At 40.3% G+C, this 22442-nt stretch overlaps 6 protein-coding genes across 7 annotated transcripts in view; 3 read left to right on the forward strand and 3 right to left on the reverse strand.

Moving 5' to 3' along the window:
- Window positions 1–5240, reverse strand: part of hiw (highwire) — a 43116-nt gene extending 37876 nt beyond the window's left edge. Inside the window, 20 exon segments of the mRNA XM_066393902.1 lie at window positions 16–286; window positions 336–485; window positions 542–917; window positions 1100–1224; window positions 1277–1413; window positions 1462–1689; window positions 1744–1909; window positions 1958–2098; window positions 2152–2265; window positions 2323–2596; window positions 2674–2829; window positions 2886–3086; window positions 3137–3524; window positions 3575–3742; window positions 3801–4118; window positions 4185–4432; window positions 4488–4583; window positions 4637–4782; window positions 4835–5008; window positions 5060–5240. Of these exon segments, the coding sequence (XP_066249999.1) occupies window positions 16–286; window positions 336–485; window positions 542–917; window positions 1100–1224; window positions 1277–1413; window positions 1462–1689; window positions 1744–1909; window positions 1958–2098; window positions 2152–2265; window positions 2323–2596; window positions 2674–2829; window positions 2886–3086; window positions 3137–3524; window positions 3575–3742; window positions 3801–4118; window positions 4185–4432; window positions 4488–4583; window positions 4637–4782; window positions 4835–5008; window positions 5060–5130 (3948 nt within the window). The 5' untranslated portion in view covers window positions 5131–5240.
- Window positions 5241–6099: 859 nt separating this feature from the next.
- On the forward strand, window positions 6100–7932 carry LOC136411306 (juvenile hormone epoxide hydrolase-like). The gene is made up of 7 exons (XM_066393817.1): window positions 6100–6348; window positions 6400–6591; window positions 6652–6796; window positions 6855–7010; window positions 7065–7313; window positions 7368–7602; window positions 7665–7932. Exons 1-7 carry the CDS (start codon window positions 6172–6174, stop codon window positions 7891–7893), a joined length of 1383 nt encoding a protein of 460 aa, XP_066249914.1. The 5' UTR covers window positions 6100–6171; the 3' UTR covers window positions 7894–7932.
- A 1462-nt stretch (window positions 7933–9394) lies between these two features.
- Window positions 9395–16489, forward strand: Nup153 (Nucleoporin 153kD). 2 transcript variants are annotated; one of them, XM_066394683.1, is made up of 11 exons: window positions 9395–9603; window positions 9980–10526; window positions 10624–11943; window positions 11996–12285; window positions 12341–12439; window positions 12494–13124; window positions 13249–13552; window positions 13709–14213; window positions 14269–14384; window positions 14504–14622; window positions 14732–16489. In XM_066394683.1, exons 1-10 carry the CDS (start codon window positions 9544–9546, stop codon window positions 14574–14576), a joined length of 3945 nt encoding a protein of 1314 aa, XP_066250780.1. In that variant the 5' UTR covers window positions 9395–9543; the 3' UTR covers window positions 14577–14622; window positions 14732–16489. The 2 variants fall into 2 exon arrangements, with proteins under 2 accessions (XP_066250780.1, XP_066250779.1); XM_066394682.1 differs by having other exon boundaries at window positions 14504–16489.
- A 114-nt stretch (window positions 16490–16603) lies between these two features.
- l(2)k01209 (lethal (2) k01209) lies at window positions 16604–19309 on the reverse strand. Its single transcript, XM_066393910.1, has 10 exons — window positions 19110–19309; window positions 18746–18879; window positions 18603–18693; window positions 18464–18546; window positions 18130–18407; window positions 17755–18078; window positions 17454–17709; window positions 17211–17356; window positions 17017–17157; window positions 16604–16968 (listed from the first exon to the last, which is right to left on the reverse strand). Exons 1-10 carry the CDS (start codon window positions 19160–19162, stop codon window positions 16795–16797), a joined length of 1680 nt encoding a protein of 559 aa, XP_066250007.1. The 5' UTR covers window positions 19163–19309; the 3' UTR covers window positions 16604–16794.
- A 251-nt stretch (window positions 19310–19560) lies between these two features.
- LOC136411505 (palmitoyltransferase ZDHHC3) lies at window positions 19561–21265 on the forward strand. Its single transcript, XM_066394103.1, has 5 exons — window positions 19561–20094; window positions 20153–20289; window positions 20347–20431; window positions 20485–20662; window positions 20714–21265. Exons 1-5 carry the CDS (start codon window positions 19825–19827, stop codon window positions 20902–20904), a joined length of 861 nt encoding a protein of 286 aa, XP_066250200.1. The 5' UTR covers window positions 19561–19824; the 3' UTR covers window positions 20905–21265.
- Asciz (ASCIZ zinc finger protein) lies at window positions 21257–22393 on the reverse strand. Its single transcript, XM_066394102.1, has one exon. It carries the CDS (start codon window positions 22367–22369, stop codon window positions 21311–21313), a length of 1059 nt encoding a protein of 352 aa, XP_066250199.1. The 5' UTR covers window positions 22370–22393; the 3' UTR covers window positions 21257–21310.
- Between the last annotated feature and the right edge of the window lie 49 nt (window positions 22394–22442).

Below are 22442 nucleotides of genomic sequence, written 5' to 3' on the forward strand. Positions count from 1 at the left end.
TTAATTAGAACTTACCTGAAGCTGCAAAGGTTCATCAAACAACATGGCGTACTTCTGCCTGGGTCCACACTCATACGGGACTTCCTCAGTTTCCGCCAAAAGCTCGCCATCCACCTCCTGCTCGCCTCCATTTGGTCCGATGTCCAACAGTTTTAATTTCGCAGTATATTCACCTCGCCCTCCGAAAAGCCCAAAACCGCCCATTAAAATATCCGTGTCGGCCATAAAACGAATGGCTTCTATGCTATGTCCCGAATAACCCCAACCTCCACCATGGCTCTCAAATCTAAAAAATTTACGTAAAACCCAAAAAAACATTCAACAATAACATATACCTGTTCACTGCCTGAAAGTCCTCCTTGCAGTACTGTTTCCCCGTCACCATCTGCTGCTCGTTCACTTCCTCTTTTATTCCACTTATCTGGAGATCATGAGCAATGGTCAAGGTATCCAGACAACACAACAAGTTAAGCGCAGCTTGGAATCTTTTTAATAACCACAATAATAAAATTTCATTCAACAAAACTGACATTAAAATCACCTGGTAACATGGCAATTCGCCGATAAAGGCAATGCCAGCTCGGGCGACAAAATCATACTCAAACTGGCATATTTGTCTGTCAAACTCTTATCCTGGACGATTTTAATGTCTGATAGCACTCGATTATCTCCAGTCTTAATCGGTCGATTGTTATAGCTCGCAGTTTGCAATTCTGACACAATAATGTTGTAGCAGAATACCTCGTGATTGCTCGCATCGTAGGACCACAATATATTGTAAATCGGATCCATGCAAACCATCTTCGAAGAAAAATCCGCCTGATCGGGGCCTTTAAACGAGTTACAGTTGCCGTCCTTTTTATTTATTACTAAACACTTGAAATTTCTAGAGGTCATTTCTTGATTTGGGAAGAGCACTGAAACATATATTTTAGTATTATAAGTATTTATGTATATATTAAATCAATAAAATTCAGTTGTACGATATTTTCTTGACTATGGTGAATGTAAATTGTTTTCGCAATTACAACAGCGTACTTTTCTTACTGTAATTCGTTCGCTAAATTCCTTTAAATATTTATTAAACTATTTAACTCACCTATTGACTGTTTATTAGCCGTTACTGTGGACTTCGAAATACTGACGGAATTAATCAAACTTTCGTCCAATTTCAAGAAAGTCTGATCCCCAGAAGCGCCAACCCAAGTGGCCCTCCTACCATATCTGAAAATAAATTCACTATAAAAGAGGAAAAACATCAAAAACACCAACACACTTGGGCCCTACATTGGGTACAGCACCAGGAATGCTATACCAAGGATTCCTGGGATTTCCATATTTGCTAGAAGAGCTCTGACCCAGATGAGAGCTGTCCTGCGCAGCTGGTGAAGGTAGACGGCCAAGCTGCCCTTTCTACAAGCTTTTTGTTACAAACCATTAAAATCAAATAATCGCTTTTACCTCCGAATTTCCGAAAGTATACACTTCACCCTTACTGGTGAGTATGACTGTGTGATTGCTGCCAGCAGCTACATGTACAGCACTAGTAGGCAACTTAACGTACTGGATACTGTTTTTCGCCAAAATATCACCACAGCCCAACTGACCATACAAATTTGAACCGAAAGTGAAAACTTGACCGTTTTGGAGGAGAAGCACGCTATGGTGGAGACCACAGGCGATCTGAATCTGCTTATATCACATCATTATTACAAAAGTTAGTTTAGATTTAAGAAAATTTACCACTGCACTGTCAGAAGGTAAAACAAGTTTAGCAGGAGGCAAACACGCGACTCTAGCAGCATCTCTCTCCACATCCGAGCTTGTTTGCTCCTTGACGGTGCCTAAAATGTTACTCTGACGAAGCACATTATTGGCTTTATGAGTGGGTGTTGCCAAGACTGAAGATCTATAAGAATCTGTGATTATCTCAATGTTTAAAGCCTCAGAAACGAACCTTAAAGACGACTTTTGCTTAGATGTCTGCTTACTAGACCCGACTAATGACTTTTTACTCTTGTTTTTCCGCTCTTCCAGTCGACTTTGCAGGTGTTCTTGTAACTTTGAGGGCTGCTTTGACGGTATCAATTTATTGTCTCTGTAGATTTAAATTATTACAGTTTGAAAAACTAAATTAGAGGGTATTAAAACCTCATCATTCCAGCCAAGTCGGCAAGTTCCGAGTTATCCACTACTTCACGTGCGCATATTCGACAACAGCCACAGATAGCACAGCCGCTATCACCTTCTCCACATCCACATTCCCTTATTGTGACGAAATTATCTATTTATCCCAAAATTTAATAACTGAAAGTCACTCACTGTCCTGGATTCCTCTCCGAACTCATAGAACTCAGACAACTAATTGAATACCCAGTACATTCTCTGCATACAGTACACACCATGCACATATCTTCATGCCACGCGTGAGCACCTGCAGGGCACATATTCAGCTGCCCCTCTTCACCCACATTCCCCTCGGAACAACCCGCCATATTATCAGAATCCTTTTGCGGCTGCGCGTCCATATCCTCGAAATAATCCTGTTCCTCCTGCACAGGGCCAGTGTCCATCGCAACAACATGAGACGAAGTCCCTATAATAAAAATAATTCATCCTTCATTCAATCCAATATAATTCTAAAGTTAATTTCTCCAAAATGCTAATTTTTACCATCTTTGCTGGGTTGTTTAACAAACTCGCGGCCACACTGAAATTTATTGTTAATGCCGAAAGTATACACTTGACCCTTGGAGGTTAAAGCTATTGCATGAGCTTTACCCAATGCTATTTGAGTTACGAATTCGCCCTTGAGCCCGGCAACAAGGCCTATAATTATTAACAGTAATCAATGATTCTGGGCAGCAAATTATCAAATAAAGTACCCGTAGAAGTATCTGCATGCGCAGTATCTTTGCCGAACATTAGCACCTCCCCATCTCTAGTAACCAGAGCAGTGGTACCGTTATTACATGCCCCAAATGCGATGCACAGGCCATCCACCTTAATCATCTTTTTGGGCTTTACCGGTTTCGGCTGCCTACGGACTTTATTCTGATCACCATCTTCTCCTCTTCTGGCAGTGCCTGTGGTCCAACACTTTAACAAAAATATCCTTATAAAACTATAAAATTACCTGCAAAAAGCACAGCCCCATCATCAGTAATAAACACCGCATGCAAGCCCTCATGACCCATCGCAATTTGCGCAATCTTTGGTGATTTGTTCAAAATCAATTCTGACCATTTTCCAGTTCGAACTCCCGCCTGTTTAATACCCAAAGCTGAGGCTTTTCCTGAGTGGAACACTTTTCCGGTAACGGTGCGCAGCAGTCCAAACTCCTTGCCTGCGCAGATGGTAGCGATTTCTTCCTCAGTGTTTATACTAACGAAATAAGACCCTTCATCTTCAAAAGGAGTATACCCCAAGGCCTCCACACATTTTCTAGCTAATTTAAGAGGGAGCTCGCTTACTAAGGAAGCGGGGGCGGTGTTTTGGTTTAGAAGTCTTACGACGAAGCCATCCTTCAAAAGACAGATAGAAAAAACTTGTGGTTGTGTGAAAAAACACTTACATCTTTAGCTGCAGAAATCGTGCCTAGAAAGTCACCATCACAGAAAATGACAGATGAGGGAACGTCTCGGGAATGTAAAGGCACTGAGCCACAAATCAGTAGATTGCTTCGCTCCACTATTAGAAATTCTCCTCCCCTGCGACCACAGAGTTTTAGGTAGAGCTTTCCCTGTGGATTTAAAAATTATTTAATAATGGTGACAAAAGATCAACAATCTTTATCATACAGAACAGAAGACAAGTCCTCCATTATCATTAGGATAAAAATCCGGCTTCCACACTGACACATGTCCCTTAACAGTCCCTCCATATCCACTGCCAATTTTAAATAATCCTCTTGAAGTGAACAAATAGAGGTACTGCCCATCAAAAGCTAAAGATTTGGGTATTAGCCCCACATTTAGCAATTCTCCAGGAATTTTCATATGAAATGAATCGACTCTACAGCCTATAGGAACCCCATGTGTGAGCCAATCCGGGCGCACCATTTTCCCCAGTAAAACCCCGTGAACGCTGCGCTGCAGTGACGATAAAACCGCCGGCATCTAGTAAGATTATTATTTTGATTTAAAATTTTATATTTAAAACTAATTTCAACTAATTGTACCTACCAGAATATTTTGGACACTGAGGGCTCGTGGGCACATCAAAAGGGCTGCTGCAGCACTGAGGTATTTTCCAGTGTCACCTCGGACAACAACAAGAGATAACAAGCAGGCACATGCCACTGCTGTTAAATGAGAGCCATCATTAGCTACAGAGCTTTCAGGACCATGTAATGTTGCTAAGTCTAGTAGTAACTCAAATAATGGGTCTATTACATCTAAGGGCTCAGATTTGAGACCTTCAGGAGCTTGACCTTAATTGAATAACTTTATTAGAATAATGTTTTTCCCAATTAAAATATTTAGTACCTTGCAAAACATCTAACAAAGCTAATAGAGCCTTACAACATAAAACTGGGTGTGAAGTACGGCTTTCTTTAATCAGCTCAAATACTGACCTAAGACCTAAAGAAACTTGTATTGTATTAAATTTTAAATGACATACACAACATCCCTACCAAGGCCTACAACTTTGGAGACCTTCACAGGCACATAAGTACTACTTTGAGAGTTGTCTTCAGTGTCACTCTCGAACTCACTCTGATCCATTAAAGGCATGCTGCAGCTACTTTGCAGGTGCTCTTGAGTGGCACTCCTCATCCATCTTACAATGACAATTAATTTTGTCCGTTGTGTTAAATTTAACCTTCAGTTACCTGTCTAAAACTGCCAATCGTACAGAGGCAAACACAGCAAAAGCAGAGGCATTGGAGGGCAGCTCAATTTCAGGAGCACATTGAACATCATTCTCGAAAAGCAATTCCACTTTCTTCTGCTTGAGACGCGCCTTGCCACACTTCTTTTTCAGCTTCTTCCAGTCCATTCTTTTGCTAAAATTATTGTTGAAATAATGGAGAAGTTGAAACTTCTTTAATACTTACCGAAAACTCTCAGTGTTCACTTTGTAAGACCTGTGGTAAAGAACTGCGTAATTTTCGGCTTCTGGGAGCATTTTCAGCTTATGGTATTTATTTGTTGCCCTTTAAGGGCGATTCTGCCAGTTCAGATAGAGGTATTGATTTTTGTCTGGAAATGAATCACTCCTGCGAGATTTCAGCAGACGTCCGAGAGGAAATTTAGAGGCTTTGGGTTGAACGGTGAAAGTTTACTGATGGGTTTTCGAGCATTTTATCATATAATGAAGTAAAATGCATTTGAAAATCACAAGTTTTAAATGTTTATGATGATAGTTGTTTATTGTTATTTATGGTTATGAATTACGAAAATACGCGACACCGATGATGTTATCTCCCTTTCTCATATGGAGGAGATGGCAGATGAAAAAGAGACGGATCAAATTGGATTGTGGCGGATCGGTTTAGAATTTAGAGGACAGTCGCCAATAACAGACAACCAGAAATACATACACTTACTTTTTCTTTATTTGTCAAAAAAGTGTAAGATTTAAAATTATGTAACGACGGCTGGCCAGCCTTGTGATTATACCCCTGAAATCCTGGATGAACTTCCATAACAATATAGTTATTAAAAAGTCGATTCTTTTTTAAATTGTAACACCCTGTAGATCAGAAGCTAGACAATTTCGGACATAAGTTTGTGCGAACTTTTTTTCTTTTCCGCGATGTATGTTTAGGAAACACCCTGTATAACAGCTAAATATAGCCTCTTTAACTTAAATAAACTTATACCGTACCATCCATTATGCGCAGTTCGAAATTATAATAATCTTTTAACTGCACTTGCGATATGCAAATTCTGAAGTATAAGTCTTCCTTACTTAGCGCACGTATATTCGCCGAGATTTTGTCTCCAACCTTAAATTCCTCGGTTTCCGCTTGGGTTGCGGCTACCTGACTCTGCTAAGCAAGTCCCAAATTCGCATATTTCTCGCATATTTCTAGCATATTTCCGCGCATATTTCTGCGCACTTCACATCTTTAACCTCCAGACCGTGTGAGTGCACGTCTACAGACAGCCGAAACGAGAAACGCCGCTCACCGTATGATCATCTTATCAATAATGGTATAGCAATATGGGTCTCGCTGTAAATTTTATTTTTGTGCTCATCGCCGCTTCTTGCTCATATATTTACCTGAAACTAAACACAATCCCGCCCAAGCCGATCATCGAGGAGAAATGGTGGGGCCCAGGACCCTCACACCAGGTAGATTCCTCAATCAGACCCTTTAAAATTGACTTCAGCAACGAGGTAAGCAACACTTGAACTTTGTACTTGTGCGTGATGAAAGATTGTTTTAAGGTTGTTTCGGACCTCAAAAACCGATTAAGTTCGACGCTGCCCTTCCAACCGCCCTTGGAAGGAGTCAATCAGCAATATGGAATGAATACGGACCTGCTAAAGGCTGTAGTGGATTACTGGAAAGATCAGTATGATTTTAAGACCAGGGAACGGTTCTTGAACCAATTCCCACAGTTCAAAACAAATATACAGGTAAACTTACAAATTAATTTAATACTAACAGCAGTATGTATGAGGGAAATCTTTCCACAGGGCTTAGACATACATTTCATACATGCAAAACCACAGAACGTGCCTCAGGGAGTAGAGGTGGTGCCATTGTTGATCATCCATGGTTGGCCAGGCTCAGTCCGAGAGTTCTATGAGATAATCCCGCATTTGATCACGCCAGCAAATGGTGCTTTAGTCAATATTAACGCACTTCAAAGGCATAAAACAAATAAAACACTTCACAGGAAGAGATTATGTCTTTGAAGTCATAGCCCCCTCATTACCAGGGTATGGTTTCTCAGATGGGGCTGCGCGACCCGGACTAAATGCTGCTCATATTGCCCAACTTTTTAACACCCTAATGAAGAGGCTCAAATTAGACAGATATTATGTGCAAGGAGGTTAGCATGGGATTTTATCCCTTTCTGGATCTACAATTCGCCTTTTTTCTGTAGGAGACTGGGGAGCTATTATATCCCGCGATGCAGCTATTCTGTATCCAGAAAACATCATAGCAATCCATAGAAATTGGTGCATCACAATGCCTCTGTTCGAGTGGCGTACTTACGTCGGTGCCTTATATCCCTCGCTGTTTTTTACCCCAAAAGAAATTACCAAGTTGTATCCAATAAGCGAGCAGTTTACGAGTTTGATGATGATAACCGGATATTTTCATATCCAGGCCACTAAGCCTGATACAGTAGGTGAGAATATTATGTAAACTTGCGAAGGCTTGATCTCTATAGGAAAAGTTTTAGGTGTGGCCATTAGGGACAGTCCTGCAGGTCTGGCAGCTTATATATTGGAAAAGTTCACCTCAGGCATCAATTCGACCTTTAAGACCTTATCTGATGGAGGGTTGACCAAAAAAAACACTATTGATCAACTGTTGGATAACTTGATGATGTACTGGGTGCCCAGGTCGTTTACCACAGCTGCAAGGCTGTATGCTGAGTACTTTGTGCCATCCTATACGCTACTAAATCTTGATAAGTATATAATTCTCTTTATATTTGTATTTATGTACTGTAATGTTCTATATGATTTTTTTTTAGAATTCCCATTGAAATACCAGCTGGATGTACTAGGGCTGAGTACGAAGTCAACTTCCCCCCTGAGGTGATACTACGGGTCTATCACAAAAATCTGATCCACTTAGTAGATTATGATAATTTGGGTCACTTTGCTGCCTTCGAGGCCCCGGAGCTGTTGAGCAGGGATATAATTGAGTTTGTCAGTAAAGTGAGGCGATTATCAAAGAAGGGGGCCAGTATAGAATTATGAAGTTTTTGTTTAAGTGTTGCCAATAAAGAATAAGTTTGTTAGAACAAAGAATTGTTTGCGATGACATAAAAGGCTTACATTGTGTGGTGGGTTTCGGCGGATCCTACCTGAAAGGGGCTTACAGTGACTCAGGAGCTGTTATTTTAATAATCAACCAGAAACCAATTATGATTGCTTGTGATGATTCTAAGACCATCAATAATTGAAAGCTTTTGAACTCACTTTTGATTAGTAACCCTTTGCGGTCGTATTAAATTTAGAAATGGGTGTCGTACTGATCGGAATTAACTTCCGTTGAACGAGCAATGATACATAATATGCAAGATTATGATATAATATTATTATTATTATCATTATTCTATATCGGATTCAGTAGCCAAGGAGTTAAAAAAAACTCTTCATCGCTATTTTTAGTTTCACGATACACTTCTTTCGGTAACTTTTTTTGCTATTTTAGAGCATTATTTTTAAAATATCTTAAGAAGCGAGAATGACTAATTATAGTAATTATATTTAAACACAATTTGTAAAATATTATTTGGAATTTTACGAAGTATCTCTCGAATTTTGTAGATTTCATCATTCTCGAGAGGCGTCTGACTCCACGACGTTTTGCATGACGAGAAAGAGGCGATAGCATTTGTTTAAATTGATTTTTTTTTGTTTCTAATTGATGGAGTACTGTATTGGCCCATAAATAGATTCTTTAGATATTTAGGTTCATTCAGAGAAAGTATCAATTGATACATAGATGAATACAATGTTAGATTAGTATGGTTCTTTGCTGTGATGGCTGAGAGTAGACATACGAGCGGAGCGTTAAAGATATGGTGGCTGAGAGCAGACATACGACCGCAAAGGGTTAATTAAGGGAGATATTGGGAACCTATACAGTTCAGCCACTTTTGAGTTATAATAAGTTTGCAATTTTATTAAATACACCGAAAAATAAAGCACTTACTTCTAGAATCGCCGGTCAAAAGTACAGCAACATTTGAACAAAAGCCGTTGGAGCCGTTAGTTCGAACGTTAGCGCGCCCGTTTTTCTTTTGTTTTCGTTTTGACAGAACCAATCCATTGCTATCTTCGATTCGACCGTCCGTGAGCTCTCTCGCTAGGATGGCAATATTAAATTAACAGACATGAATTGGAAAAACTTCCGTTACAGCTACGCAAAACTGAAATTCCCTAAGCTCCCTCTTTTTTTCCTCATTTCGTTTAATTCCTAAAGTCCCTCTTTACTCTATTCCAAAAAAAAAAAAACATTATCAAAGTGACGTATGAATGATGAACGATACCATTTGCCATTAGGCAACACTGCATACTCCATACCAGGGGATAATTACATTTATTTTAAGTTTGAATTTCAATCACCAGTAAGAAATAACGAAGAATAGCCCGTAAATACATAAATTTAAAACGATTAATTTTAATTCCCCGTAAGATGAATTTTTTTCCATTTTTCTTCGTGAAATTGTTGATTGCGCCATCTATGAATTGACGTTTTGACTAGCAATGAAGGGTCGCCGGTCGCCATCTTTGATCCTCGTGTGGTGATGGTGAAAGTTTCTCGCCAAAGAAGATGTTAATTAAAGGTTTATTAACAATTATTTGGTGATTTCGCGTTGTAGGTGGTAAATTAGTAGAACAATGGATAAGGACCTTAGTGATAGTGATTTACAAACGAGCCAGGATGTCGACAATAACCAGGTAAGCCAAATCATACGTTCTAGCATTGGCGCGTTCTCATGGCTATTTTTAACCGTTTGCCTTTATTGTACTTTACACCATGCAAACAACTCCAAATTTACACCTTCTACCTGTAACACCTCTATATGCATCTTCTCCAAACTATCAAACAGTAGTCTCCATAGTGTGCCATAACCTTGACAGCATGAATGTCGCAAGGCGATGCCCCTCAGTCCTAATTTCAGACAAGTAATTTCAGTTTTCTCTGAGTTTCAAGGCAATTTTTGAATCCTTTTCACAGCTTCATGGTTCGTAAACGTAACTGTAATACACCTCAAATTTATATTCGTCCTGCTGCAGGTGATTTCCAAATAACTAATTTCTATTTCCATTTTAGTCTCTGGTTGGTAAAATAAAGAAAAACGTCTCAGAAATCATCAGCAACACCCCATTATCAAAATGGTTTCGTAAACAGAATGAAAATGACACTCCGACAGTCAGGAGACGTCAAGATGATGAAGACTTGCAAGAATTGCAGCCTCCAGCAAAACGCACAAAGCTGCCCTCTAAAGAGACCCTCAGTCTGGATGTGAGCGAGGCTTTGAGCCCCATATCAGTTAATAATACACACAGAAATTTCCCTGAACCAGTGGCAGGACCTAGTGGGTATCAAACTCGGAAAGTGTTGCACAGTAGCACTTTGTTTAATGACAACCCAACTAGAGCAAAACTTGCAGATGAGAGTGTTTTCAAAAACCCCAATAGTGTGGTTCATGTAAGGGAATTGCGTAATAAAGAGTGTAACTCAGATAGTGAGGAGTCAACAAGTGGATATTCATCAGGAAGAATTGGTAGTAAGGAGGTCATTAGTCAGGAGAGTTCCAAGCAAACTTCCCCTACTGAAAACAGTTCAAGGAAAGTGCGGTCATTATTTCAGAATTCTGGTAAGTCATGTAATTGTAATTACTATATAAATTTTCTTTTTAAAAAGGCAGTTTTGGTATGCAATCATTTTAATCTCTGTTATCTCTTCCTTTTCAGGCCTGTTCTCATCAGATCACTCAAGTCAAAATAGCAGCCTAAGCTCGAGAGCACCCTCTTTCAATCCCTCCACTTTTGGCTCATCCTCATTTGCTGACAGTACTCTCACTTCTAAAAAGTTACTTAACTCTCCCTTCTACAATGGCGTTACTATTTATGGCGGAGCTGCAGCTTATGGGCGTAACACAAGGCGCACAGCCCAAGACCTCCAGAAAGTCCTTAGACAAAGTGTGAGCATCAAGCCAGCAAATACAGGCATGGAAAGGGGCAATTTGCAATTGGGTAAAACTGCACGCAGAATTTTGGACACTCTGGAGCAGTATAGTTCTCCAATTAGCGATGTGAAAAAAATCCCTGTGGCCTCAAAAAGGGTGAGGAATGAAGGAAATCTTGCCAGATATATTGGCGCTAATCCATATACTAGTCGGGGAGCTTCAGCAAGGGAATTACAAATTCCTGCAGTTGCAGATTCTAAATTAAAGCAACAGAAGACCAAAATACAGGACTCCACAGAAGCTGCAAGACAAATTGCCACAAAATCTATTAATGAAAGTTATCAAATACCCATACAAAGGCACAGTGAGAAACATGTGACTAAAATGAAGACCAAAATAACGTCAATTAGGCAGAAAATGCAAATTGATGAAACTTTGCCTGAAGTTAATTTAATCCCGATCAGTTTGCCCATAACAGAATTGCCCAAGTTTGATATCCCAGTACCTGCACCTAGTCAAAAACCTGTTGGACAAAAAAACAGCCCTGAGTCCAAAATTGTTGTGTTGGAGAATAAGGTTTTAGTAGACAAGCCCCAAGTAGTGCAGAAACCCATAGTAGAAGTAGAGGAGCCCAAGTTAGTGGAAACACTTGCAGTGGTAGAGAAATTTACTAAGCCTACTCTGGTGGAGATACCGAAGATAATGGATAAATCTTCAGCAGTGGAGATAGAGACCAATAAAACTATGCCTCCTAGTCCTGCTTTATTAGAATTCAAATTTTCCGCCCCTTTGACACTGGCACAATATATGAAGCCTTTAAAATCATTGAACAACTTTAAGTTTAGTGAGCCGCTGGTCAAGAAAAGGCGCAGCATACACCCAGAGCTGGACAATGAAGATTTAAAGGGTTCAGACAGTGAAAAGACAAAAAAGAATAATGAAAAGACTGTGAATAAGGTTGAGAATCTAATGGAAACGTTTAAGCCGAAAGAGGGTACCTGGGAATGCTCAGTTTGTTTGATAAGAAACCAACAAGATCTTATACGATGCGCTGCATGTGAGACTCCAAAGGAAGTGCCAAAGGCCCCAACAAAAATTTCAAATGGTGAGTTCGAATGTTGTATTGAACATTGAAACGTCATTGAAACAATTTCTAGACTTAAAACAGCCGTCATTGTCATTTAAACCGGCGGAAGGCACGTGGGAATGCCCCACTTGCATGATCCGCAATAAGGAAGCGCTGCAAAAGTGCGCTGCTTGCGAGGAAAAGAAACCAAATTCCAACTTATCTAATGCTATACAATTCTCACCAATCCTCAAAGGAAACAGTATAGGTTCTACTTCAAAACCTGTAGTGACCAACACAAGTTTCAAGTTTAATGCTAAATTCAGCAATCCCCCGGAAACATGGGAATGCCCTACATGCATGATTAGAAACAAGAACGAGGTATATAATAAAAAAGTTAAGAAGAAGAATTTTATGTTAATATTTGCCTTTTCAGGACACAAAGTGCGTTGCTTGCGAAGCTTTAAAACCTGGAAGCCAAGGTTCTGGCTTTGGCTCAGCTTTTGGGATTAAAAATGGGGAGTGGGAATGTCAGGTAAGCTAGTATGCTTCGCAAATTATTTGGGGCATTATAAGGGAGTTGCTTTAGGTGTGCATGGTTCGAAACAAGGCTGAAGCGGACAAATGTCAATGCTGTGAGACCCGCAACCCCAATGGCTCCAATGATGTGCCTCTGCATAATTCCAAAATCTCCAGTTTTAACTTCGGAATTGACAAAGCGACAGCGCAGAGCTTTACTTTTGGAATCCCTGCCGAGGCCGTGCAGAAAATGGAGAATACCAGTCATATAGTTGGGACGTTGTTTGGTGACAAAAAACCTGAACCTCCAAGTGGAAATTCCTCTTTCACCTTCGGAGTTCCTCCCAAATCAACAAATGAATCTAAGGATGTAGCTCCTACTTTCAGCTTTGGCTCGAAAGCGAGTTCAGAGGCGCCTACAACAGTTCCAGAGCCTTCGTTCAAGTTCGGGACGCAACCTAAGAAGAGTGAGGACGTGGTAGAAAAGGCGGCACCTCCAACTTTTAGTTTTGGAACCCCGGGGTCTAAAAGTGAACCTTCTCAAGGGAGTCCCGCGCCACGATTCAGCTTCGGAACCGCCAAGACCAGTGTTAATGATAAAAAGGTGGAGGAGAAGGTGAATCCCCTTTTGAAACCAGGAGAGAAACTGCCTGAAAAAGTAGCGCCTGCAGCTGGCGGTTTTAGTTTCGGTTTGACGAAAGGTAGGTTATCATTGATGATATGAATCTAAGGAGAAATTGGGGTACCTATTCCAGTTAGGATCCGTCAATTCACCACATGTTTAATTTTTTATTTGAAGAGACACTAATGTTTCCAATTTTGTAGGAACAATTTTAACTTCTACAACTATTTTACCAACCTCTACTGCGACTGCGACCATCGCGAGTTTCGGCCAGGCGGCAAAAAAACGATCTAAACCCTCCGATGAGGAGGCGGAAACGTCAGCGAAAATTCCCACGTTTTCTTTTAAGTCGGCCAATGGGGATGTCGCCAGCAAACCTCCCGGTGATAGTAAATCTCCCGCAGGAAGTGGCGGATTAAATTTCAGCTTTGGGGGTGGTTCCGGCTCGCCCTCTTTCACTGCTAATCAAAGCGACAATCTGAAGCAAACCTTCAAATTTGGACAAAGGTGAGGAGAAAATGGTCAATCGATGAAAATTGCTTTAAAGTTTCGGAGAGAGAATCAAGTTGGTTTAAATCAATTAGAGACGAGATCTAACTGAAAATTGAGCTGATTTGGGTTATTTCAGAAATTGGCTGCTTATTGACTCTTTTTTATTTTCAGCTCCGAGTCGACAACACCAGCAAATGGCTTCAGTTTCGCCAACATTACCGCCGACGCCAAGCCTAAATCAACCACTTCGAACTTCTCATTCTCAAGCCCTAAACCCGCCTTCAGCACCCCTCCGAAAACGGGAGTGTTCTCATTCGGAGCTGCAAGCTCGGAAAACAAACCAGCTCCCTTTACCTTTAATGCGCCAGCAGCAGAAAAACCCACGACTACCAATTTCAACAAGTCACAGTCTTCCTTTGGGTTTGGGCAGACGCCAACAGCGCCGCCGTTCAGTTTCGGGGGTTCCCAGAAGCAGGATAGCGGTTTTAGTTCCTTCGGAAGCGGCAGTAATAATAACAGTATTCAGCCGCCACTTTTTGGGGGAAGTACAGCCAACGGATCTTTTAATTTTGGTGCCTCTGCAGCTGGCAGTAACAAGGCAGGGTTCAGTTTTGGAGCCTCGAGTGGAGCTGGACCTGCCTCGAGCGGTGGATTCAATTTCGGAGCTTCGACAGTGGTAAGCTTCAGTAAAAATTCGCTATGATGATAGTTTCATTTAAAAAAAAAAACAGGGCGAGGGTGCTGTATCTTCAGGAGGTTTCAATTTTTCGACAGCTGCACCCTCTTTTGACGCCACAGCTGCGCCCGCGTTCAACTTTACAGGTGGTACAGTCCCAACTTCGTTCTCGTAAGTACATTGAATTGCCTTTATATAGATTTGTGTTTGAAAATCGTTTTGGTTATTTTCTTTTAATGCAAGACTTAATATTGTCAAAAAATTCATTTGTTTTTAATTTCTATGTTAAGGGCACCCCCGCTGCAAGACGGCTCAACGTCCCAAAGGAGATACAAGAAAGCTGTACGCCGCGGGGTACGATAGGCAATCCAGTAGTACGAGAAACTGAATTGTAAATAATATAGTATGAGTGAGTATAAACGTCTACAAAAAAACGTAAATTCGAAACGTGAGGAGAGAGACAGGATGAAGGAAAAGTGAAAGAGTGGCGTTTGAATTCGCCTAATTATTATTTGTAGGTAAGTGGAACTACTAACAACGCCTGATTAATCTGGAAAATCCAACGAATTTGTGGGTATTTTCGGGGCAGCTAAATGTTGTTTTACTACGAAGCTGCAATAAAGTTCGTCTGGTAGGGTTGAGTTTTTTTTAATTGCGTAACATGACCAGATCCCAGAGAGAATATCACCTGCGTATATGACAAAGGTTTTTGGTAACGTCACAATAAAGCTCTTTATCTCTGTCTCTTCCAATTAGACAACTTTCCATTCAGTGGCCTTGCGACGTCTCAAAGTCAGTAAATTGAACGTTGTCCAATAATGAAGGTTGTAAATATTTTTAAAGAAAACTTGCAGTAACATAATAATTTTCAGTAGAAGAGAGCCTCATTGTGACGTTTGCCGGTGGTACTGTCAATATAGATTCCATGGCCGGAATTCTCTTGTATTTCTTTTAGTTTCCCCCGAGTGTATGTAAGGTTGCCTGATTCGGGGCATGAGTGTAGAAGTAGTTCAAGAAGTACTAACTATAGTGCATACCGCGCAACTGTATTTTGTACATAGCTATAATAGAGCCAGTAAATTACTACCAAAAAAAGTTCCTGATTACGGCCATCCCAACTTTACAGTTTTTTAAGTCCCGAAAAATATGTTTTCACTACTGCATATTAGCGAATTTACTGGCTCGAAGAGATGAATTATTACTGTAAATCTAGTTAACGTTTAAGTCTTTGGTCTGATCCATAGAATGTAGAATTTTTTTATAAGAAACGAGTCTTTGAGTGGGACAAATCTTTCATCGAAAGACGATGGAATTTTTTTGATATTTGTACGATAAAATCCGGGCCGATCGGGCGAGTTTCGCGCGGCATTCTCCACATCTAAATCCCCTGATATATCATCTCGTTTCGCAATTCTAGAATAAGTAGGCTTTTTTAAATACCCCACGAGTTTTTCTTTCCTTTCGCTGCATCCACCGCCAGGTCGCCGGATTAACTAATAAAACCTGTATGTTTTGGAATATACAGGTCGAGTCCGCCAGTTGTTAGGCGTTTAACTGTGATATTCTCGTGGGTCAGGCCCCTATACATAACATTAATTATTATTACCTAAGTTTTATTTTTTATGCGAGTTACACTACTTTATCTTCCAAAGCACGAGAATTCATTAACGATGGGAAGTATTTATTTTTCTATAATAAGGCTCAAATCTGATTTTCTTCGATTAACTGTCTCGAAAAGGTCACGAAATTTGGCACATAAAGTATGTAACTTTACAAAATACCTATAAGTTTTGATGGCGCAGAGAAAGATTTTGCTCCGCTGCTGTGGGTGCTTGAGATTACACCGGCGAACGATAATTGTTAACTGCTGTTGTTTTTGGGTATTATAACGACAAAATTCGCTTTTATAAAATTTTGTAAATATTACATATTTTCATTCGTTGTCTAATTCCAATGTTGCGTTTAATTCCAAGGTAGGTATATCACTATTACGTACAATATACCTAGAAATCAAGTGGATTAAATGCAACGTTTTAACGTGCGTTTGTCATCTGGGGATAGGCGATGTAAGTAGGAGATTGTTACGGATTTCCTATTTACTTAAGGTCGGTAATTTATTAGCTCAAAGACATAATTTGATTTGCGTTCTGCCTTGAAGTGCCCAGATGGCAAATAAGGTGATTATAATAGTTGTTCTATAAGCCAAATTTTGTTGATCAATACGAGTGTTTTTCATGTTTTTTTTTTTGGTTAAATAAATCAAAAATAGTTAGAAACACGCCTTTCTTAATATTGATTCCCTTTCCTCGTCATCGTCTAAACAAGAACATAAGTAATCAAATGTACTCTTCACAAATGGTGAAGGATTTTAACGCAAAAAAACACATAGCTCCAACATTATCAAACATTTATTTTAAAAAGGAACACAAAACATAATTCGTAGGGATTAAGTACGTGGCAAATGTCACCTCTAACAGAACATTCTAGTTTTAGAGGCAGCGAATACCAAATTAATACTAATATTACAGTTGACCTTAAACCCTACCAAGTAGATTAACTCTACTGTCCTATTCGAGCACACTCATCCTTCCTCTGTAGGCTCAGTGCCAAAGTACCTGTCACCGAAATTTCCAATTCCAGGCAAAACGTAGAATTTGTCGTTAATTTCCGGATCAATCGCCGTAGTAACGATCTGGATCTTTGGGAAAGCGTAAGCGATCGAGCGCACTCCAGACTCGGCCATCAAGAGAGACACCTTTCACGCACAGATTAGTCTCCATTTTTCTTCAGCTAAGAAACTCACCAATAAAATATTGCTCTCGGCAACGTCGTGATCCAACAGCACCCGAATTGCCATCATCGCGGCCGCCCCGGTGGCCACAGTCGCGTCCATTAGAATCACTTTATAGTCTTTTATGTCTTTAGGAAGCCGCAAATAGTAAAGCTGAAATAAAAGGAGATGCAAAAGGGGGCTTGTTTTAGGCCTTGGGAGCTCACTTCAGGTTCTCCCGTTTGCAGATTAGTCTGGATTAGGATTTTGCCGATTCTTATGTCCTTGCAAACGTCGCATACTGCTTGTTCCATGGTCTCCCCCGCTCTTAAAATTGATACACCGCAAATGTTGTTGGTAGCCATTCGTTTACCTGTAAAAACGCTTGAAAGTTCAGTGTTGCTTTATTTCCAAAGTGTAAGGTGTTACAACAACCGACCCCGATGGTTTTGAAACTACTTAGCTCTTACCGTGATATAAAACCCCCTGAGGCGTCTCCACGACTTTATCATTAAATGCCATCAAGCTCAATGTGTACTCGATAACTAATCGAATGAGCCTCTTGCTATAAAAAATAAATTCGTCCCTGGGTGTATCTTTATTACGTATGAACGTGTGCAGGCCTCTAATTTGAGGGGTAGTTGGCAGTAGCTTAACCGTGGGAGGCCTGGGACCACTGTTCATTGCATGCACCTGAGCCAGTTCTTCCCGCAACTTAAATCCTCGCTATACAACAATTAGAATTCATCTTGCACATAAAATTATTCTTACCAGCTGCAGCTGCGTGTGGACGTGCTGAACTATGAGTTGAATGGCAACTTCATTTTCCCCTCCTCTTGGTACTATAATGTCAGCGTGGGTCATTAACGGGGCAATATAGTGATTGAATGAGGGTTGCACCATGTTGGTATACTGCTTTAATACGCCCTCCAAGTCTCTCCCCCTCTGGGTAATGTCACGTTTAAGCCTTCGGGCTAGTCTCACATCTGCATCAGTGTCCACGAATATTTTTAAATCAAGCATTTCATTGACTTTTGGACTATGGAAGGTTAATATACCTTCGAAGATTATCACATTGGCTCCATACATGGTTTTCTATGGTGTATTAGTTCAATACAAAATTACATGGTGCAATCTAAGGCTTACAGTGCGGTTTTCTCTGGAGTGAGTCACAAAATTATAAATAGGAACCTCAACCTTTCGCCCTTCCTTCAGCCTTTGCAGGGTAACAATCAAAAGGTCCCAATCAAAGCCATCAGGATGGTCGAAATTGTACTCATTATTTTCAGCTATTTCATGTTGCTTCTCAGTTAGCACTTTGTAAAATGAGTCCATACTTAATAAAGTCACCCAAGGCACCCCCAGGTATTCAATTATCTTTTCTGCTACTGTAGTCTTTCCTGATGCACTTCCACCGCATATTCCTTAAGGAGATTTAGCGAGACATGCAGCAATGTTTTTATATAAGCTTTATAAATACCTATGACAAAGGGCTCAACCTTCTGACCCTCACAGTTGTACCATGGAGGCCTGCCTGCAGTATATATAGTCCTTTGTGGAGTCCTAAACATAAAACTGCTGTAGTTTTAATGATAAATGTAATCTGTAAGAGAAGGGACCTTATCATGACATCAGTTTTCGTTTGTGTGGTGCTACCCTGGTTCAAGGAAACTGTGCGTTGTCGCCTGGATCTGGGAGATTTTTGAGAGCCTGCATATTCATTTTTTTGTTTTTAATGATGATTAGGAAGTTATGAAGTTACCTGCAGAGGGGGGTCGGGGACAGAAAGGTACAGTTATGGGTGATGCAGGGGTGTTATAAAAATCCCCGCTCCTCTCCTCCTGCTCCTCGATATCCGGACAGACCTCGGCGTTTTCCTGAGCATCTATGGCATCGCTAAAAGCTTTCAATTAGTGCATATTCCAGCTCAAGATCATGGTTAATGATGATCAATCAAACAATTGACCTTCTTGGGTAACGATTTTATTTCGGTCAAGGCTACACTGTTAATTTAATATTGTTATGCAAATTTAATATTAAATTTAAATTCAATTCGCTTCGGTCTTCAAAGGAAAACGCGTTCGCTGTATTTTTAGAAAATGATTTTCCACGTTTTCTTTTTGTACCTGTCAGAACTGGCCGATGAGGGGGGATCAAGCGGGGCGAATTTGGCAGCCATGGGGTGGTTGTCGTGCCCTGAAACCGGGTTAATTTATGTCTTTCTATACTTTAATTTAAATAAATTGATAACTGCGGCGAAGTGCAAATTTGGGCAAGGGCAAACGTTGAACCATCAATTCAATCAGCTGTTATATTGAAATTGTCAGTTTTGACATTCTTGAGGTTATTTCGTCTCTTTTGTTTTGTTTTGAAAATATGCCTCACGCACAAGTGAGAGTGATTAGAGCAGTGGTATTGCACACTATTCCATACTGTTAACTGGGAATATTGACCAATCCCTTTGCCACAATTCCTAGTGCACATCTATCTGTCTCGTTCTATTGTTCTAGGAAGTCGAAACAGATAGTTGTTGTAGTGACGTCAGCGTCAATACTGTCTTGGGTCACCATTTTGGCTTTGAAAATTAAAATTCCTCAATATTTTTATTTTTCTATTTGTTTTCTATTTTGATTAAAATGTTATAATTTGCCTTTAAATGGTCCCTAATGTCTTCAATTTAGTTTGCGCCTAAACCCCCATCGAAGTCATGAGGCAAACCCCATGAAATACCTCGAAAAACCTTATAAAGTCCTTCCCAAAAAGGGCAACAAAATCCACTCCAAATGCACAGTTGTAATGCAAAGTTGATTTATCTTAATAGTCGTCAAATCATTACATAAAATGATGGAATACGATTATAATTACTTCAGGAGGGAGTCAGACTTCCATAACAAATGCTGTGGAGGCATGTTCTGGTGCATTAGGGACATTTGTGGACTGATTTGTGCAGTCCTGACATGGTTGCTCATCTTCTATGCAGAATTTGTTGTTATGTCGGTGATACTGTACCCCAGCCCCCACACCATCTACAGCGTGATAAATACTATCATATTCCAATTGTGCACCTTCCTGGCTTTCACATCGCACTTGAAAACTATGTTCACGGATCCTGTAAGTAGTTTCAGGTAGTTCTGAGTTGGTTGGTGCATAAGTGTTGATTGTGCATTAGGGGGCTGTTCCTAAAGGAAATGCAACCAAAGAGATGCTGAAGCAAATGGGTCTTCGGGAGGGCCAGATCATTTTCAAGTGTTCTAAATGTTGTAGTATTAAGCCTGACAGGGCTCATCACTGCTCAGTATGTCAGAGGCAAGTGCCTGCTTTCAATGGAAGGGGAAGTTGTGTTATTTTTAATGTTTATCGTAGATGCATTAGGAAGATGGACCACCATTGTCCTTGGGTGAATAACTGTGTAGGAGAAAATAATCAAAAGTATTTTGTACTGTTCACTGTAAGTTGTGACAACTGAGAAAACCTTAATTCTCACTCCTCATTCTCTTGCAGTTCTATATTTGCCTAATATCACTGCATTCCCTATTCCTAGCGATTAATCAGTTTTTAATGTGTGTGCGCCACGAATGGAAAGAGTGCACTAGCCACTCTCCACCAGTGACTATAGTGCTATTGTTGTTTCTAATGTTCGAGGCGCTTTTATTCGCCATTTTTACTGCAGTTATGCTGGGTGAATTTAACTTTTTTGATGGTTTTGTCCTTTGACAAAGGTTAGTTTTAGGCACCCAAGTGCAGGCAATATGGAATGATGAAACAGGCATAGAACAGTTGAAAAAGGAGGAGGCCACTTGGGTGAAAAAGTCACGATGGAAGAGCATTCAAGCAGTTTTCGGCCGGTTTTCCTTGCTGTGGTTCTCCCCATTTGCTCGGCCCAGGAAATACAAGAGCGAGGCAGATTTTTATTCCGTTTAGGTTAACGCTGGGTTCCAGTGTGGCAGGACCGCTTCAAATTGGGTGGGTATCGTGCAATCATAGTCTGAGCTTTTTATAAATTATTCCAGCGGTTTTCACCTGACACACTGTCTTCTCATTGAACAATTTAAGTATTTAGTACTTAATTTATTGGTAAATATTTATAATAGATACAATCACCTTTTATATTGTGATATCTGTGGTTGCTTGTGGCCAAGCCGCGAGGTTGTTTATTGTAGCAAGATTTTTATCAATGCAACAGCTTCCCTTATCTTAGTCATTCATGAGGGTTCCCCTCTCATTTAAAACATGCGTTTTTTACTTCTAAGTAGATATATTTAAAAATACTTCATTATCCCAACCCTGAAGTTTTATTTAAATAAGCAACAAAAAAAATCCCTTACAGTCAAGAGTTGATGATTTCCAGCATCTCTCTGAACTCTGCATCAGTCTGGGTCTCAGTGTGCACGATATCCTTGAAGATACTCGGACAGAACCTATCTGTACTGGACATTAGAGTTTGACTCTCCACTGATCTCAGAGTGTCATGGAACACAGTCTGTGTCTGAATATTGGTAAAGTCATTGAGGATTTCATCACAAGTCTGCGTGTACATATCTGAGTAATAGTCTGAGGCGAACATTTCATTATCAAACATTAGATCTGTCTGAGTTTTCGTGTCAGTGAAAAAACTACTGTCAAGATTGCTTAGAGTGTCTAAATTTTGACTGAAAAAGTTTTGATGTGTTTGAGTCCCCAGTGAGTTCTTTTCTATGTGCTCCTTAAAGGTGAACTCAAAATCCTCAAAATTAAATGAGGTATTGCATGAAGTCTCTCGGCACTCTACTGTGTCAGTTTGGGTCTTCATTGACTTGTAGTTATTGTCATCTTCATTGTTATCTTGCTTCTGAAGTGGAATGAGGTCAGTCTGGGTTTCTTGAGAGACCATCTTTGGCGGCCCTACACTGTCCCTTGTTGACATCAGCAATGGCCTGTTATTAATGGGCTTGTACTTCTCCTTACTCAACAGTTTATGGCTTTTTCTCCTACAGTGAGTCTTCAACGTGTCATAGCACGGATACGAGGCGTTGCAGCTGAGACACGCAAAATCAACACTGCAATATTTCACATGCCTAGACAGCTGCACCAAAGTGGAGAAGGACTTCTTGCATGAGGTACACTCATGCAACTTCTCCATGTGCACCTTCATGTAATGTTGTCGTAGCAGCTTCAGCTTAGTGAAATGCTTAAGGCCGCTCCAGGGACAGTTCCCGTGGGGGCAAAAGTACCACTTCTCGACAGGACCTTCTTTAAAATTTCCAGAGTTATGTGTTTTGGATAGGTGAAAATTCAAGTTGGATTCCGAGGTGAAGTGCTGGGAACAGTTTTGGATCGGACAGGTGAGGTCGTTGCGAATTTCGCATTCTTGAGCTGTGAGATAAAGTTTTAGGGGTGCGGAAGCCATGTGGGTTTGTTTACTGTTAGAAATTAGTTGAGATATTGTTTCTTTTGTGAAGAGACGTGTCAAAATCAGGTTG

Source organism: Euwallacea similis, chromosome 10 (assembly GCF_039881205.1).
Source record: "Euwallacea similis isolate ESF13 chromosome 10, ESF131.1, whole genome shotgun sequence".
Classification (NCBI taxonomy): Eukaryota; Metazoa; Arthropoda; class Insecta; order Coleoptera; family Curculionidae; genus Euwallacea; species Euwallacea similis.

Coding starts and splice junctions, on each gene's coding strand:
- Nup153 (XM_066394682.1), top strand. CDS start 9,544: ATGGATAAGGACCTTAGTGATAGTGATTTACAAACGAGCCAGGATGTC. Junction 11,944..11,995: donor CCCAACAAAAATTTCAAATG/GTGAGTTCGAAT, acceptor AACAATTTCTAG/ACTTAAAACAGCCGTCATTG. Junction 12,440..12,493: donor ATGGGGAGTGGGAATGTCAG/GTAAGCTAGTAT, acceptor GAGTTGCTTTAG/GTGTGCATGGTTCGAAACAA.
- Asciz (XM_066394102.1), bottom strand. CDS start 22,369: ATGGCTTCCGCACCCCTAAAACTTTATCTCACAGCTCAAGAATGCGAA.
- LOC136411505 (XM_066394103.1), top strand. CDS start 19,825: ATGATGGAATACGATTATAATTACTTCAGGAGGGAGTCAGACTTCCAT. Junction 20,432..20,484: donor AGTATTTTGTACTGTTCACT/GTAAGTTGTGAC, acceptor ATTCTCTTGCAG/TTCTATATTTGCCTAATATC. Junction 20,663..20,713: donor TTTTACTGCAGTTATGCTGG/GTGAATTTAACT, acceptor GGTTAGTTTTAG/GCACCCAAGTGCAGGCAATA.
- LOC136411306 (XM_066393817.1), top strand. CDS start 6,172: ATGGGTCTCGCTGTAAATTTTATTTTTGTGCTCATCGCCGCTTCTTGC. Junction 6,349..6,399: donor AAATTGACTTCAGCAACGAG/GTAAGCAACACT, acceptor GATTGTTTTAAG/GTTGTTTCGGACCTCAAAAA. Junction 7,314..7,367: donor CACTAAGCCTGATACAGTAG/GTGAGAATATTA, acceptor GAAAAGTTTTAG/GTGTGGCCATTAGGGACAGT.